Genomic DNA, 16,981 nt, shown 5'->3' on the forward strand with positions numbered 1-16,981 from the left:
TTAAAAAAATGCAGATTCTAATGTAGGAGATGTGAGGCTTTGAATTTCTAACAGCTCCCAGATGCCACTGCCTTTATGTGAGTGCAAGGGTTCAATGATATTTCTTTAGCTATGAAAGAATTCTTCAGAGCAGAGTAATTATTTGTTGACCCTATGACTGTTGGTAAGATTTGTTTTGACTAATAATAATAATTAATACTTACAGTGTGCCTAACTTAGAGTCTGCCCAGAACTATTTTAAGCACCTGACATACACTAAGGGATTATGTTCCTCCCAACAGCTGTAACCTAGGTATAACCCCCACTGTTGTGAGTGGGAGCTCCATAACTAGGTCTCATAGTTCTTGCTGCCAGAATAGAAGACAGGTAGCTTTGGGTATAGATACAGACATGGACATAGACAGGGACAAGTATAAAATCGATAGGAATTTGGCCAGCCTCCCTACTGCTTTGAATGGTGTGGCTGTAAGTCAAAGGCAACAAAATGTGTCACGTCTCTGAATTATCACCTTGGCAATTAGCCAAGTAATTTTTTCCAATAACTAATTATTGAGGATAAGGTATGATTGAAAGCGCAGGTTTGAGACAAGCTACATCTGAGGTGACACGAGCTTGGGGTCTTGTTCACGGTCTACCTCTCGATGGCCGTGGGCCTGGGTTCTGGCACTTTCACGTCTGAGCCTGGTTGCTTACACCCCACTGGAAGGTTATGAGTATGTGACAGGAGAATGTATGTGAATGTGAGCGTGTATAGATACACAGCTCAGGTTTGTTTTAAACATTTTCATATGGCAGAGCTTCCTAGTTGGTGTACAAATATAGAAAGATATTAGTCCTCTCAGCCCTTGGCATAGTCAGGCAGGACAGCCAGAGTCCAAGTGGTCACCTCCAGCCTCACAATGTTTGCCTTTACCCCAGGGTGCTCAACAAAGGTATCCTTTTCTATGAAGTGAGGAAGATTAGGAAGCACCTCATATAAGCTTAGTAATAAACCTGCAAGCTATGTAGGGTGGATATGATTGTACCCACTTTATAGATGAAGAGACTGAGGTTATGGTGGGGTGACTTGTCTGAAGTAGCTAAGTTCGTAACTGAGCCAAAATTTGCAGCCAGGTATGCACACTCCAAGTCCATTTGCTTTAAAATCCTATGCATCTACATCTACCCTCCCTTTTTTGTAGATGAAAGCACTGTGAATATCACGAAAAAGTACATGTGTGCATTGTCATCATTACGATGATGGTTCATACAAGTTAGCAACCTTTCCACAGTAACTTACGTAGGTCATGCATGGCACCTTTCCCTTAGATGTGCAGGGTAGAAGAGGCACAAACAGGCTTTCTCTGTGGTAGCCGTAGGTCCTGTGATCTACATACTAATTAAAAGCCCATGGTCCACAAATGGTCAAATTCCATGTCAGCCCTGGAAAGACTGAAAGTGTGACCACACATAATAAACCAGGAAAGCTGAATTTGAAATGTGACCTTTGCAGGCTCACAGAGACATAGAAGAAAGAGATTCATAGATTCATTTTAGGTTTTTAAATACATTTTCATCATGGCACCACTGCCTGCCACTCCCGCCCTTCAGGAGCTCAGATAATCCCATGGCAGTGGGGGAAGGACTACCCCCCCCCCGACAGCCTTTTTTGCAGAGCATGACATGGAAGGCTTCCTGGAGGAGGAGAAACCAGAGCGCCACCCTGGAGGCAGCTGAGAAAATGTCCAGCAGAGCCAGCTCCAGCAGGAGGTGGATATATGCTACAAGATAACTACATGACTTGGAGCAAATTTTGTCTATATATGCAAGGAGGCTGAAATGCTATTGAAAACACAGAAGCCCTTGCCCTGGTTCCAAACCAAATGACCCTACATCAATATATCCCAACTCAGTGGGATAAAGAAACAAAATTAAGACTTTGGCTGCCCCTAGGTTGCTCGCATTCCTAGGGCAGCATATACACGTCTCAGCAGAAACTTCTGCCGTCTCAACCTTTGTGCTTTGTGCACATTTTACACATGGTCCCACTTGGCTGACAATTAGGATCCACAACTCCCTCTGGAACTGGGACTTCTGCTGTCATTTCAGTTTTCCCTCTCATGTTCCCTAACAGCATTTACTAAAAGCAAGGACAACATTTAAGGAGCTAAGAGATTTACAACTAAAAATTACCCTTTGTGTAATTCTAACAGACCTTAGCATCTAAGGGACAAATATATATTGATTCTAGCAAAAAACTTTTAAAAACTTAATGTATAAACTGCTTGCTTAACTTTTGAATAACTTATATTTATGTAGTAACTAAATCAGAAAACTAATTCTTTTCTTTGTCTCGAAATAATACATGAAAAAGTACGTATATAAGCTTTCATGGCCAGCATGTAGTATTTGTTGGGGTCTCTGAGTGCAACAAATGAACAACCACACAATCAAAATAAATAAATTACGAATTTTAAAGGAAGTCCGTTTAACAAGACATTTCGCATTTGGTGATCAAATTATATCTGATCCACCACCGAGGGGGCAAAGTAAGAATAATTATATGAGCCCTAAGGAAGCCATCAGAAAGCTCCTCCTGTGCTCTCATTTATCCTCATTTTCTCTGTTGCTTACACAATGACCTTTTCACCTGGCGCTCTCTCATGAAACAGTGTAGAGCACAAGGGCAATAGAACTGAAAAATCTAGTCAGCAAAAGCCACTTGTTTTAACCGTACCTCAGGAGCTTCCTCTGGGCTCACATTTATTTTTCATACACCCTGGGTGCAAATCCCTCCATGCTCCTTAGTGACCTGAACCGCTGCTCTGTTAGCAGAAGGGTCATAAGCGTGGCCTCTCATTGGATGGTTCCAGCAAGCCAGATGGACAAAGGTAGCATCAGTGTGTATCCAAGAGTCTAGGGGAGGAATATACACCCCGAAAGGAGCACCAGCTCACCTGCCTGTGTCACCTTGGGATGGTTACTGTTTTTAGCCTGTGAAATGGAGATAATAGAATCACTCTCTCACAAGATCATGAGGTTGGAAATAGGATTGTATTTTTGAAGGGCTTGAGAGGATACTCTTAAGCACTAGTACTCCATAGGTACTTGGTATATATTTGAGTCTGAGAGAGGTAACAACTGTACCATCCATTGCTACGTGCTGCTGAGATGCAAATTGTGATCAATGTTGGTATACAGGAAGCTTGATTACAGAGGAAAACTCCCTCATCCCCCACCAGAAAAAATGATCCTGTTTGTATGCTCCAAGCTCCATGTAGTTATTGTACATTATCAGCTCTGTTGTGTTCTCAAATATCACAGTTCTTTCCTTTAACATAACTGCAAAATACCAACAGGAATTGTCCAAGCTAAGTTGATGTACCTTATTACTCACCTAGTAGAGAACCATATGATTTAGGCACATATAATATGAGAATGGAAAAGGCAATAATATATCTTGATCGTTCCTGTGATTGGGGGGAAAGTTGATTCATAATTAGGGTTAAATTATTACTATTTTAATATTTCAAATATATTACTATTTTTACAATTTTATTTTCAAAGCGTTGGCCTACCTTATCCCATGCTATTTTCTGATACTCTAGGATGAAGGTCCATCTCAATGCATTAGTTCTATGAATCTTTTTTTTAACTCCAAGTATTTTGCTAATGTTCCTAATGAGGAAACTGAGGCTGCAAGAAGTCTCTAGCATGAAGCTCATTGGAGGCTCTAGCACAAGGTCTGACGCCAGGGTTTTGCCCCTAGAGATTCTGATTTAACTGATCTGCACTGGGATCTGAGCATTGGAAATTTTAAAAGCTCCCAGGTGTTCATAATTTGAGACAAAGATTGAAAACCTCTGTCCTAGTGGAAAGGACTGGTTTCAAGAAGTCAAGTGTAGTTATTTAGCTGATTCAAGACTTCCTTTCACCTTCCTGGCCTTTCAGTTTTAATTTGCCTCCTTTATCTCACCAACCTACTCTTTTGAAAAGATACTACTAAGCTAAAATATTCAAAATGAATAAAGAACAAGAAAAAGAAGAAAAATCAAGAGCCTGAATAATCTACCAAGATATCCCATGCTAATACAGATCAGCCCTACCCACACAAAAATATATAAACATTCATCTTATGGTGCTGGCAGAATTTGTTAGAAAGTAAGAGAACCCCAGTGATACCATAATAATAAATAAAACCACTTACCTGTATTCATAAATTGAGAATGATGACTTGGATTTCCACTTTCCCATTGGGCAGCTTATCCTCTCCTTTCTCCAAGGTAGATCTTAATTTGCTTCACATTTTCACCGCAAGGTGCAGTGTGAATTGTAGACATAGAGAATGCATAGGGCCAAGCTGAAGGGAGTCAAAAGTCCGGGGGTGCAGTACAGCTGGGGATGGTTAACACGAGTCGAGGGGCCGCACACTGGGATATGAAATGTAACTGCTATTGAAGAGTATTCTAATGCATTTGGGATTGTTTAAAACTAAATCGGAATATTCTGGTGGTAAAATACTCAAGACTGCCATGTTTCTCATAAATTTACAGATATTAATAATAGAGTCTGGCAATGAGTAGACTGAAAACCAGATCCATGATCCAAAAACAAAACTCCATGAGGGAGGAGGATTTTCTGAAGCATGACCTCTGGAATGGTCTCCCTGAGGAAAGGGGGGAACTTATTCCACTAAGCGACTTCACGTCCAAGCCCCACATCCCTCCCACACCTCCTCTCCAACATCCGCTAGAGAAATGGAGACCAGGAGGCTAGGTCTCTAACCGACAGCTGTGAGAGTTCATTTTCCATTTTGCAAACTAATTTTGTTCTTGTCAGTTGCAATGCTCTGCCAAGTGGTGGATGGGAATTTCTAAATCAGAAACCACTAACCTCAAACCACAACCAGCCTGTGTCAAACCAGAAACTACTCCCAGAAACTACATACCAGGACGTATGGTAATAATACTATGACTATTTGTAACATACTTCCAGGTTTGTCACGTTTAGAAAATTCATAGCACATTTTTGGCACATAATCTATTCAAAATAATGGCAATAAAGATGTGTATGTAAAAATGTATGTTTTTAATGGCCCTATTTATTTTACTGATGCAAGACAGTAAATTAGCTAAATCTCCATCATCAATCTGTATGCCTCAGGTACAGATTAGGTCTCTGCAAAACCAGCTGTTTATGTCTTTTAATCCAATTATGCTGAAAGCCTTCAAAGTTGATATGGAAACTGCAGACTTTTTAGTTGCTGTGGTGTGTGTGTGTGTGTGTGTGTGTGTGTGTGTGTTTTACCTTCTCTGAGACACCATATTTCATTGAGAACAAATCCTGAAAGATTTTAAGATTTATGAAGTCAAAAGCATCTCTGACAACTTGTGAGGGTTCTTTCACTACTTTCATTGCTTCAACACGAACTAATAGCCCAAGGGAAGCTGAAACCTCACTAGAATTTAAAGCTGGAGGCCTGAGCCCCCGGGCCCCAACATCTAAAAGAGTTGCTAGGGGTCTGACAGGTGATTAGGCCCAGGACAGGGCTGGGAAATGATAACCGAGTCCATTGTGAGAGTGGTGAGAAAACAAACTCTTAGTTCAAGAGCTGGTAGGGGCAAAACCCAGGTAAAGGAAACTTTCTGGTAAAGATGGCGATGTTGGGGAAGTGAGAAGGAGACAGGACTGAACAGCTAAGGGTAAACCTCCCTCAGTAAGTCAAGTGGGGGCTGCTCTGATGGAATCCCTGCTATTTGTTTTCTCTATATCTGCACCCAGGCTGTTAAACAGCCTGTGCTGATCACAGGGCCACACTGTGACCCAGTGCCACTTCCTGTCATTCCGAGTCAGCCAGGTCTTCTAGCACCACCTGCTCCCCGGAGGATTTGAGAGCCCTGGCCCTCCTGGGTCATCTTGCCACATCGCAGCCTAGTGGACACCCAGCCTCTCCTTGACACACTCATAGACATTTCTTAGCTCCATTCCACTGGGTCCCCTGAAGTGCTCATTATCCCTTTTCCTGACCTCCATCCAAATGCTTTCCAGGCTCCATTCAGGCCTGTCCAAATAGTCTGTTTTTTTCAGCTCCTAATTCTATCCTCCTCTCTCCTCACTATTGTGCCACTTTCATCACGGAAAAGAAGACCCACTCAGTCCCTCCATGTAACACTTAGGGAGCCCTTTTGTCACAGATGCCATGCTGATGAACGCCCTTGGCTGATGCAATGTGGTGTCGTGGGAAGCACAGAAGTTTCAGGCCCAGTACAGTCCTGACTCAGCCGTGCTCTGGCTGTGTGAGATTGAACAAATTACTTGACCTTGCTGAGCTTCAGTTTGCTCATCTTAAAAATGAGACTAATAAGGCATATTGTAGAGAGTAATCTGAGGATTGGGGAGATCATATATGTAAATCATTAGCACAGGGCCGCATAACAGTTAAAACTTGTGTCACCTTCCTCTCCCTGCCTTTCTCTTTTAACTCCCTTAGATTTGTTTCTTTGTAACCTAAAGTACATACAAATCCCTCTGTCTGAGGTAGCCGGGACCTCTATTAAGAGATGACAGGAGTACATCTGCAATCTTGGGGATGGGGCCCAGTGGGGCACCACTGTGGCAGGTTGCCCCCTTTCCTTCAGGCAGAACCCCAGACTGTGCCAGACATATGATACTAGTATTTGTAAAACTTTCAGTAAAGGCGCATCATTTCATCCCTTGTCAAATATTTAAGTACTCCCAAAATTCTAACTTAGATTCCAAGGGCCTGTTGTTCCATCCACTATTTTTAAAAAAAATGTTTTACGTACACCATTGAATTCACCCTTGTGCTTCAGTCTCTGGACTGCATAATCCTAATTCTTTGTGATTATCACCCAACTTCTCTTCCACTGGTAGAGTCGAGAACTGGGTAGTATACAAATACTATAAAAATGTCTGCGTGAAGGGCGGCAGTCCTTCACTGTCTACACTTACACCCTTCTTCCTGAAAAGCATTGCTTTATTCCTAATCGAGACTAAGGCTTAAATCTTCGGATCTTTTTTATGTTCGTTGGTGGCCAGTCTTTTCCTGTTCTCTCATCTTTCTCTGCCATGACTCTCCCACATAAATTCTTAATCAGAGATAAACTGGTTGACTCACTGTTTGGCAAACATGCCTTCTGGCTTCCCACTCACAGATCTGTACATGCAACCTCACTTTCCCGCCTCCTCCCGTTAATATGCTCCCCATCATTAGAGACTAGGTCGAACCCCATATTCCTCATAAAGCCTGTGCTGACTGTTCACATCTGAAAATGTGTGCCTTCTCCTCTGAACTCCTTTCGTGTTCCCAGCTGAGCCATGAGGCCACACTGCCTTCTGACGGTTCTTCACCTTGTTGACCTGTTGTATTATTTGACAATGTGTGTGCATACTTTATCTCCCAATTAATCCACAGGTCCTGGTGGGCACAGATCATTTCTTCCCCCACCCCCTGCCATCCCTGACGTACCCCAGATGTAGTAGGCACTTCATATGTCCCTGTTTCTGTTCCTTCCCCAAGTATCATTCCACTGTTACCCCAATTGACCTTCACTTTATTTCTGACTCTTTCCACAAAACCAAATTTTTAAAAAATTTTTTGAATCTACTCTGCAGCATTGGAAAGCTGCCTTCCTCCAGATTTGGTTTCAGATGTGACTTAATAAGCATAATAATTGTTCCTTCTTCTAGCCATTAATAAATCAGTCTAAGAATATCATAGATTGGGTACCCAGTATGTAGAGCTTATGTTAAATGTTACAGAAGATATGGTACAAAAGAGCAGGAATATATATATATATATGTATATATATATATGTATATGTATATGTATATATATATATATAATACACACACACACACAAGATCACCTAACATCAAAAAGAATATAAAAAGTACAACTATGTGTAATGAAAGAACATTAGCAGTTTCTAGAAGCACCATTAAAATGGATTTGCCTAATAGGGGAACAATGTTTCGGAATAGGTGACTTGGACCCAAGTTTTGAAGAAAAAGAGGGATGTCAACATGCAAAAGAGCAAAGCCCACACCTATTTTTGCTCACCCGCATTTCCCCACCTCTTACTATAGTGCCTGGTCCACTGCAGACATGCAGTTACTATTGGCTGAATAAATGAACAGCCAAATGCTGAAAGGAGTAAAGCCCATGTGGAGAGTCCAGGTTATGCAAAAGGCAAGCATGTTGTGCTTGGGAAGCAGCAAATTTATTTTCCTGGGTGGAGCCAAGAAACTACATGCAAAATGATGGAGAGGAGGGAGAGGAGGAAAATGATGAATGACATTGAAGTCTTGCCAGGAATTTTGGTTTTAACAGATAGTAACAAACACTTTATTATCCATTCATTCATTTATTCCACAAATATTTATTAAGCATCTACTATGTGCCAAAGCATTATGTTAAGACTTGGGGGTTCTATAGTGAACAAAACACAGCCTCTGTCTCCAAGGATCGTGCAGCCTTTTCATCACAAATTAGCAAGTGATGGCACATACTTGTGACTGGGATTGTTATTCTAACAGTATTAAGCAGAGGAGAGCAAGCTGTCCAGCCTCCATCGCAGACCGCTCTGGTGGAGAGCAGAGAAGCCTTAGTTACAATGAGCTCCAATGTGAAGTTTGTCATAATAACTGATGATTTGAAGCAGCAAGGAGGATTTGAAATTTAAGGAAGGACTTTCTGCCTGGTGGGTTGTCTGGGATTATAGAATGGCCCATTGAGTAGCTGTGGAACCAGCCCGAATGTATTTACAGTCTCTTGCAGGAGCCCAAGTCTGTCAGCTTCCTTGGTTATGGGTCCAAATGATGGGATAGGGATAAGAAGATAAAACTCTTGGGTCAGAAAAATAAAGCAGATGTTTACATTGATTTTTTTTTTTGGTTGCCCAGATTAACTTGCTCTTGGATATATGTTCCTAGAGCCATGGCTGAAATCGATTTTATTAGAAACCAAAAACAGAAGTAAAAAAATGTTATTTAGGGACAAAACTCTGAGGGTCAAAGGACACAGCAAATTAGTGTTAGGGCTGATGTGGAAATGAATGAGATCTTGGAGCCGTGCTTCCAACAACAGTGTGTAATGAGAAGACATTGGTCGGTTTATTTCTGCAATCTTGTGAACTTTAAGATCACTGCCTGTTACTAGAAGATCTTGGCCTCGTTTTCCACATATCTCATTTTTTTCTTTTTCTCCTTTTTCATTTCTTTTCTTTTTTTTCCCCAGGATGACGGCCTCCCAGAAAATGAACATCAGCTGTCAGTAGCTGGAAAGATAAAGAAGCATTTCAACACAGGCCCCAAGCCGAATAGCACAGCAGCTGGCGTTTCTGTCATAGCAGTAAGCATCTGAAATATCCACCTCTAACTTTTAAAAAGCAATCCACCTAGGAGACAGGCATTACTCAGGAGATTCCACCCAGAGACAGCAGAATGGGTCATTTCTTTAGACAGCTCGACCACTTAAAGCACTGGGGAGCTTGGGGCTTAAACACATTATGGGTTTTTGCTGATGATTTCCCTGGGAGTCACATCATTATCCAACACCTCCAGGGTGTCTTGCAGTTTATATTAATTTCATGATTTATTTTTTAAAGCAGAAAACCTCCCCCACACTGGACTCTGTGCCAATGCAAACTTTTGGACTCTGAGAAAGAGAGTTCATAGTGTCCTTTGCCAGGACCTGGGAGGGAAGGGAAACTGAGAGAAACGACATTGTAAAGAGAGGTTGGAACACTATGGATCTTTGTAGAGACCTAAACGAAAGCCAAAACAGGGCAGAAAACTTACACAGTAAGATTTGCAGGGAAATTGAATCGCTGTGAACACCCCGAGAAATCACGATGTCTTGCTCCTTAGAAATTTCTTTTTTTAAAGTTGAAAGTCTTTTAACATTTACCATTTTATTGATGCGGCTGCACACAATTTTTTTTTTCTGTTCTATACATGCAGACATACACTACATGCAATTTGAGAGCAGCTCTAGGCAAAGATTAAATTGGGCAGAGAAATAATGAAACCTCATACTTCCTGGTGTCATATTCTAGAGTAAATATATTCAAGTCCCAGATTACTTGAGTTTTTAATCATTTCCTCTTTTTTCAGAGTATGTACATTTTAACAGCGTATTCAATGTGAAATCACTTAGCTGTTCTTTCTAAACAAAGACCTTAGACACTCCGATGTCGAATTTTAAAAAGTATTTATGCTACTAAACCATACTTCAGGCTCATGAGCAATCCTGAACACTTAGCTACTTCTACGGGTGTTTTATTTTCTTTCTCCTTTTCTTTTTTGGTTGTGCTGGAGCTCCAGATAAAGCTAAACATATATGAGTGACAGATTCGATACAACCAATCCCAGCTCTGGGTTATTAACTATTTGATAAGGGCTTCCAGACTTTGCAGGCGGCACGATGCATGCCTCCACTTTCTTGTACTGTCCACACGTCGTGTTTTTTGATTGAACCCTTTCGACATGAGTGTGAGTACCTGGCTCATGAGGACACTGATGGTGATACATGGGATACAGACCCTTTCAGTGCTGCTGAGCATCTGAAACTGCAAGTTGTCCTTGCCCTGCCTCTTTAATTCTTTCTAAGGAAATTCAGTGTACAAGGACATTGTCCCTCACGTTTTCATAGATTGTCAGTGTTCTTTGTTATCAGCGAATATTCAATCAGTGATTTTTGAAAGTAACAACCTCATGGTGATTCTCAGCTCAACCAGACATTCTATCCTCTGTTTTCATCATTCATTTAAGACATAGTCTATTCCAAAACCTTCACTTCCACAGTTTGCTTTTGGAATGGACTGCCAGCACGCTTGTCCATGAAAAGGACTGCTTTTCTGCTTCTGCTGAGGGCTTACAGCTCCTAGAGAGGGTGCTTTTTCTAATGCTGTCATTTTGTTTTTGTTTTCGTTTTTTTCTGGTCTTTTATTTTAATTAGTCTTTGGTTAAATTTGCCTTGGTTGCTCAATAATGGTTTGTTCACAGTACTCTAAGAGTCCTTTAATGACTACGGGCAGGAACTTCAGGGCAATTTTCCAGTGGACAGACAACACAGAGATGAGGGGAAATCCTTTAACCAAACCTGGATACATTCCAAAACCTAATCCATATTAGTTTATTAAAACTTCATCTTTTTAATAACTCAACAAACTTCAGTTAGTATTTGAAGATCAAAGGTCCACTGATTTATTTTCCCCTAAATATCATGATTGGACCATTTTGAAGCAATTTAATATCAGTTTCTCAGTTCATCACTAACATATTTCCATGGAAACTGTACAAACTGGTAATAGACTTATAAAACTGTAAAATGAGCCGTGTGATGTTGAGTTAAACATTAGCTACTTGCTTATTTAATCTTCTTTATTTACTACAAAAGTTTAAAAAAGAATAATTATCAACTTAACTTAGACTCAAAATAATTGGCTTTTTGGACAAATATCTGAAAAAGTGCTTTGCCAACTCTAAAGCGCAGTTCACATGTTGACTATTATTGTTAATATTTCAAGCATGAAAGATAATATCACTCTATATTATTTTAGCCGATGCCCTGCCATCATATATGCATTTGTGCACCTTCTCCAGAATGCCTTTTCCTCATAAATGTCTACACTCTCCAGAAGAACCTGGGGGATGGGTCACCAGTCCCAGGGTGGGGCTGGGAATTAGAAACTAGCCGGTTTAGTTGCCTTTGTTATTAACTTCAGAATAGTACTGAATAAGTCCATTTATACTCATACCTGATAACAATTCCCGTCCTTAAAGTGCAAAGACTAAGTCTCGGAGGACTAGCACAGGAAAAAATGAGCTTTGGAATTAAATAATATTCCAACTGAAACTAAAGTCGAACTGCAAAGGAACAATGCTCTTCCGTGAGGCAGAATCTAAGTGGTGGGTAGAAGGAACAGCCTTTATAAGTGCTGCATTCTGTAGAGACCGTTTGACAATTTAATAATGCAATATTAATTCACCTGCCTGATAGAAATTCTTGTAATTAATGTAATACTGTAATAACTTCAATTTGATAGCTATCAAAAAAAACTGATTTCAGCATGAATTTCATTCAGCCAGAATTTTTTCCTATGGGCATGTATGTACTCCCCAGAGGCTATCAAGTACTATATTTTATTTTAAACTGCCTCAATCCTAGGACTGAAGTTTTTGGAGATTCTACACACCCTTTAAAATTAAAAAATACAAACCCAACTATTTAGAATATTGTATCAATCAGCTTGTTTTTTTTTTCAGAAAATCAACAATTAAATAATTAGTCTTTAACTGGTATTTATCTGTTTTTAGTTAGAAACTTGCCTGCTGGAGATTAATGATGCTTATAAAGGCATTTATGACATTTTTTTCTTTCTCAGAGTGACAAAGAAAAAAAAAGCAAACTGTCATAAACAGACTCTAGTCACAGGTATAATTTATGGCACGAGCATCGTTTAACATGCACTCGTGGTTCTCAACTTTAGTGTTTTTTGTTCGTGTTGTCATTTTTTTCTTCTCTACTTCCCACCCCCTACATTATTAAGACCAAAGAAAGGACAAATGATAACTTTATATTAAGGTTGCAAGAGGTCCTTGAGTTGGCTAGGAGAGTAATTACCAGCTGGAGACTCACAGGGATAGTCGGGTCTTTCTAAAAGGAGAAAAGGTGTTCTGACATTTAGGTCAGGCAAACGTAATTAGGTGGAAACCCATGCTGTCCTTACAACTACAACATTCTGCCTCTCAGAAAGACTCCATTGTCCCTCTGCTACCTTTACCAGTAGTTGGGGGATTAAAAAAAAAAAAACAGAAAAAAAACAGAACAGAGAAAGGGAAACAAAAGGTTATTAAAACGCAATTTATAGACATAAAATGGAATTAGAGATGACATTTTAACGGTGGACTTCTTGAGAGCTAAGGGAAGGGAGGGAGGCATTATTAGATTTGCTCAGCTTGATGAAGAACCGATGACTAAGATGTCAGTTCCAATTTATTTTTCCTCATTTAATGCTGTTTATTATTTTAGCCGATAATTTTCCAAATGCTTTAAAGTTCTTCTTTTGCATTTTTCTCATGCAAATACAGCATTTTAGCCTAATGGAACAAATCCATACTAATCAGTGTGCAAATAATTGTGATATTGGGAAGCTTAGCTCTAAAGGGAGGGACCTTTGCCCCAGGGCGTTCCGGATGCGGTGTTACAGGACTTTTTGCCTGTAGATGGCAGCAGAGAACTAGGTACATCCTAAGTAGCCATCTTCGCGGACTGAAACAAGGGCAGGCCTTCATCCTCGAACAGCAAGCGTACTTCCAATTTTTTTCCTAAAGAAAACAAAATGTACATTTTTAAAAGGGTTAAAATCTCACATGGCTGTTTCGTGAACACTGGGAGAAGCTGGTTTATCATCAGAATACCAAATCTCCTGAGCAGTGTTTAGTTTAAACGCCAGGTGCCCTGGCATCATTTTGAAATGCCTTTGCGAATTTAGAAGTAGAAACAGCCATCAGCATCACAACAATACCACACATAAAAGCACTCATGGGCCTTTCTGTAAAGAAAGGTGTGCAACTTGAGTCCTATCATGGGCAGATGGAGGAGTGGGCGCACAACATGATTACTGTATTTCAAATTTGGGGATTGAATCTTTTATTCCTAGGTAGCCCAAAGGCTAGCATCTTATTCCAGGATGAACAACTTTGAGAACCTATTATCCTCTCTTCTATTTATTGTACCTTTTGTTAATCATAGCACTTAACTGTACATATGAATATGCAGTGAAAACTATTTTTTTTTAATTTTCTATATTTTCACAGAGAATATTGACTGTTTTATACTATATCTTTTTAGTTCAGAAATGTAATTTATTCTTTAAGCCTAACTCTGTTTTTGGAGATTAACTCTTAAAGAAATCTAAGTTGCTCTGATTGTGGGGGTCTAAAACCTGATTTTTTTCATCTTTTATTTCGTACTTATGAAGTCCTCAAATTTAAGCCTGATGGGGTATAATTTTCTGGGGTCCAATCTGCTTTCTCTTAGGTGGCTAAAGCTGATTTCAATACTTTATTGAATTATAAAGCATTTTCCATTCTATAGAATATGAAGAAATGTTTGTATCTTTTGAAATTGAAAGGACATTGTTAAATGTGCATTCAAAAACTTGTTTGACAAATTAGATATTTTCTAACCAATTGGCCTCCAGGATATTCATGAGGGATTAGTGTCTTTCTTGCCTTTTTATTTTCAATGTGCAGAGTTAGCATATTAGCTAGTCACCCAGCAGAAGAGGCATCATAACTATATATTCATATAGAGTCAATGAAGAAGAGCTTGGTCTGGAGTCTTAATTCTTTAGCATAATGTCGATCCACTGAGTTGCCCCCATTTCTCTCTGCTCAGCTGGACCACGGGTTTACCATCAAGAGATCAGGGTCTTTGGACTACTACCAACAACCAGGAATGTATTGGATAAGGTATGAGATGGTGCAGCTCAACAGTCAGTGTTTCCATGGCAACGTGCTGGCAGTCTCCATTAACCAGTTCCTTCAGTGGATAAACATGCTTTTGATTTGTTATCCAGTCCATATGCTGCTTTATCAGTTTCATTTTAATCTTGATTGAGATGCCACACCCCCTCATTCCTTTTTTTCACCCATTATTCACACTGACATTTGCCAGCTTTCTTTCCATTGCACATGCTCAGTATCAATTTCCCTTACAGTTAAAAGGACAGTATATTTAGTGTTAATGCCAAAGCATTTTCCTGATGTTGCCAATTAAAACAATGATTTCTAGTGCTCTTCTGTCCCTTAACAAATGGAAGAACAATAGTACCTTAGTATATGTTCTATAGAACTATATACTGTCATTTTAAAGTCATCAAGCCCAACCTTAACCTTATTAGATGGATGAAACAATGCATTTACACGTTATTAGTATTAGAAGCTCCTCCAAGTAACAAAGAGCTATAGAATGCATTGTGTGTGTTGGTAAGCTTGTGTTTTCAAATTCTCCACCTTTTTGTTTTGTTTTGTTTTCGTTTTATTGTTACCTATCTCCCCGTAGAAATCCCTTTATGTACTAGCTATTGCATGAATTTATTTTTCAGTATTTTGTAACTGTCAGATTATTAGCTGGCTTATCTGGTTAAGCAAAAGGGACTCTGGGAGGTATCAATTTTTTTCACTGGGTTAAGAATTCTATCCTATCATTTTCTATTCCAGTCAACTGCCCTGGCATTTCCTTCAAGGGGCATTGTTTGTGTCTCTTTAAGTTATCCACAGGCAGAATGGTTTCTGATGATGTGAGCAATGAACTCAGAGAAATCCTAGGGAACTTTTCCCCTCCACTTAACATTTCTGAAATGATCTCTAGGTAAAGCTCCACATCTTAGCATTTGCTAAGAAAAATTCTACTAGGTTTGGCATTTGTTTCTCTCAAATGATGGAGCCTATCTTCAGTAATGTAGTGGCTGCCTGATGTTGTTTCATGGATCAGACTACTTTTGGAAAGAAAGATGAAAGAAAGAAAGAAAGAAAGAAAGAAAGAAAGAAAGAAAGAAAGAAAGAAAGAAAGAAAGAAAGAAAGAAAGAGAAAGGAAGGANAAAGAAAGAAAGAAAGAAAGAAAGAAAGAAAGAAAGAAAGAAAGAAAGAAAGAAAGGAAAGAAAGAAAGAAAGAAAGAAAGAAAGAAAGAAAGAAAGAGAAAGGAAGGAAGGAAGGAAGGAAGGAAGGAAGGAAGGAAGGAAGGAAGGAAGGAAGGAAGGAAATACGTAATTCTCTACTCCTCAATTATTGCTCCTAATTTTTTTCTATAATTAATCATTCAGAACAAAGGACTTAGGGAAGCAGAAAAGGGCACAGTTTGACAAACTGTCCAAGTATACTATGATCGTGATAATTTCTAAGTCTGTTTAAAGCAAGAAAATACCCAAGCTTCAACAAAATATATTAAATTCAATTTTACATAGAAGGCTATCTGTATCTTCTCTATGAAAATGCAGCAGGAGTTGCATATCGACCTTTTCATTTACCTAAGTAAATTACCTTTATAGATGTAGAAAGAACTCTTTTATGTTTAGCCACTTTTGGGGGTGGGGGGGGAGGGGGAGGGTGAATCAATCATAATTTGCCTTTGTGTAGGCTCTTCTTTTTGACTTTTTATGTGGAAGATGGTCCATCTATCTTTTACTTTTTACTGAAAGATAACATACTTTCAGAAGAGAGCACATATCATGAGTGAACACCTCAACAGATTTTCACTAACTCAACAGCCCCTGTAAGCAGCACCCACATCAGGCACAGAATATTTCTAACACCCCCAATCTCCCCTCCCACCTCCAGGGCCCTTCTAGGAGGGTCACGTAGCCCCAAGGGTAAACACTGACCTGAAGTCTATCTGCATTAATTAGCTTTGCCTGGTTTTGTCCTTTATATAAATTGAATCACACCATGCTCCATCCCGTTTTAATTGTATGCCTCCTAACCTCAGGCATATTAACCAAACATATATGAGTAAAGTTGATATACAATTAAAAATAGGCACCAACTATGTCTAATTACAGTTGTGTATATTTGTAGAACAAAAATTACACATATAAATTAATCTAATTTCAAAAAAACTCCAGAAAATGATATGACTAAATTTGTGGGATTAAGAATGGGAGCAACACATCAAGTAAACACAATAATTAATAAACGTAGCCAAGTATAAAAAGGCCATTTGACTAAAATCCTGGTGATGGTCCCATCAGCAGACAAAATGACATATTCCTGAATAATGGGCAGGAGCAGATGGGAGATAATCTCTTTTTTCTTTCACACATAAACTGCTCTGTTTTCCAGCTGGGGGCAGTAACAACAATGTTTATAGTTAACGCTGTACGAAACAGCGAGCCCAGTATGTAAAGCTAAATTGGAGAAATGATGCTAAAAACTCATTGGCGTATATGCTTAATTAGGAAGTTTTATAATGC

At 39.4% G+C, this 16,981-nt stretch overlaps 1 protein-coding gene across 6 annotated transcripts in view; it reads left to right on the forward strand.

Annotated features, from left to right (window-relative positions):
* The window catches only part of DCLK1 (doublecortin like kinase 1), a 329,829-nt gene that overhangs the window by 296,557 nt on the left and 16,291 nt on the right, over window positions 1-16,981 (forward strand). For 3 of the 6 annotated variants that reach the window (XM_019653178.1, XM_019653177.1, XM_019653180.1), the window contains 2 exons: window positions 9,239-9,352; window positions 14,408-14,481. In XM_019653178.1, coding sequence (XP_019508723.1) covers window positions 9,239-9,352; window positions 14,408-14,481 — 188 coding nt within the window. The remainder of the gene's footprint in view (window positions 1-9,238; window positions 9,353-14,407; window positions 14,482-16,981) is intronic. The other 3 variants (XM_019653176.1, XM_019653175.1, XM_019653179.1) reach the window with 1 other exon arrangement.

Source organism: Hipposideros armiger, unplaced genomic scaffold (assembly GCF_001890085.2).
Source record: "Hipposideros armiger isolate ML-2016 unplaced genomic scaffold, ASM189008v1 scaffold_198, whole genome shotgun sequence".
Classification (NCBI taxonomy): domain Eukaryota; kingdom Metazoa; phylum Chordata; class Mammalia; order Chiroptera; family Hipposideridae; genus Hipposideros; species Hipposideros armiger.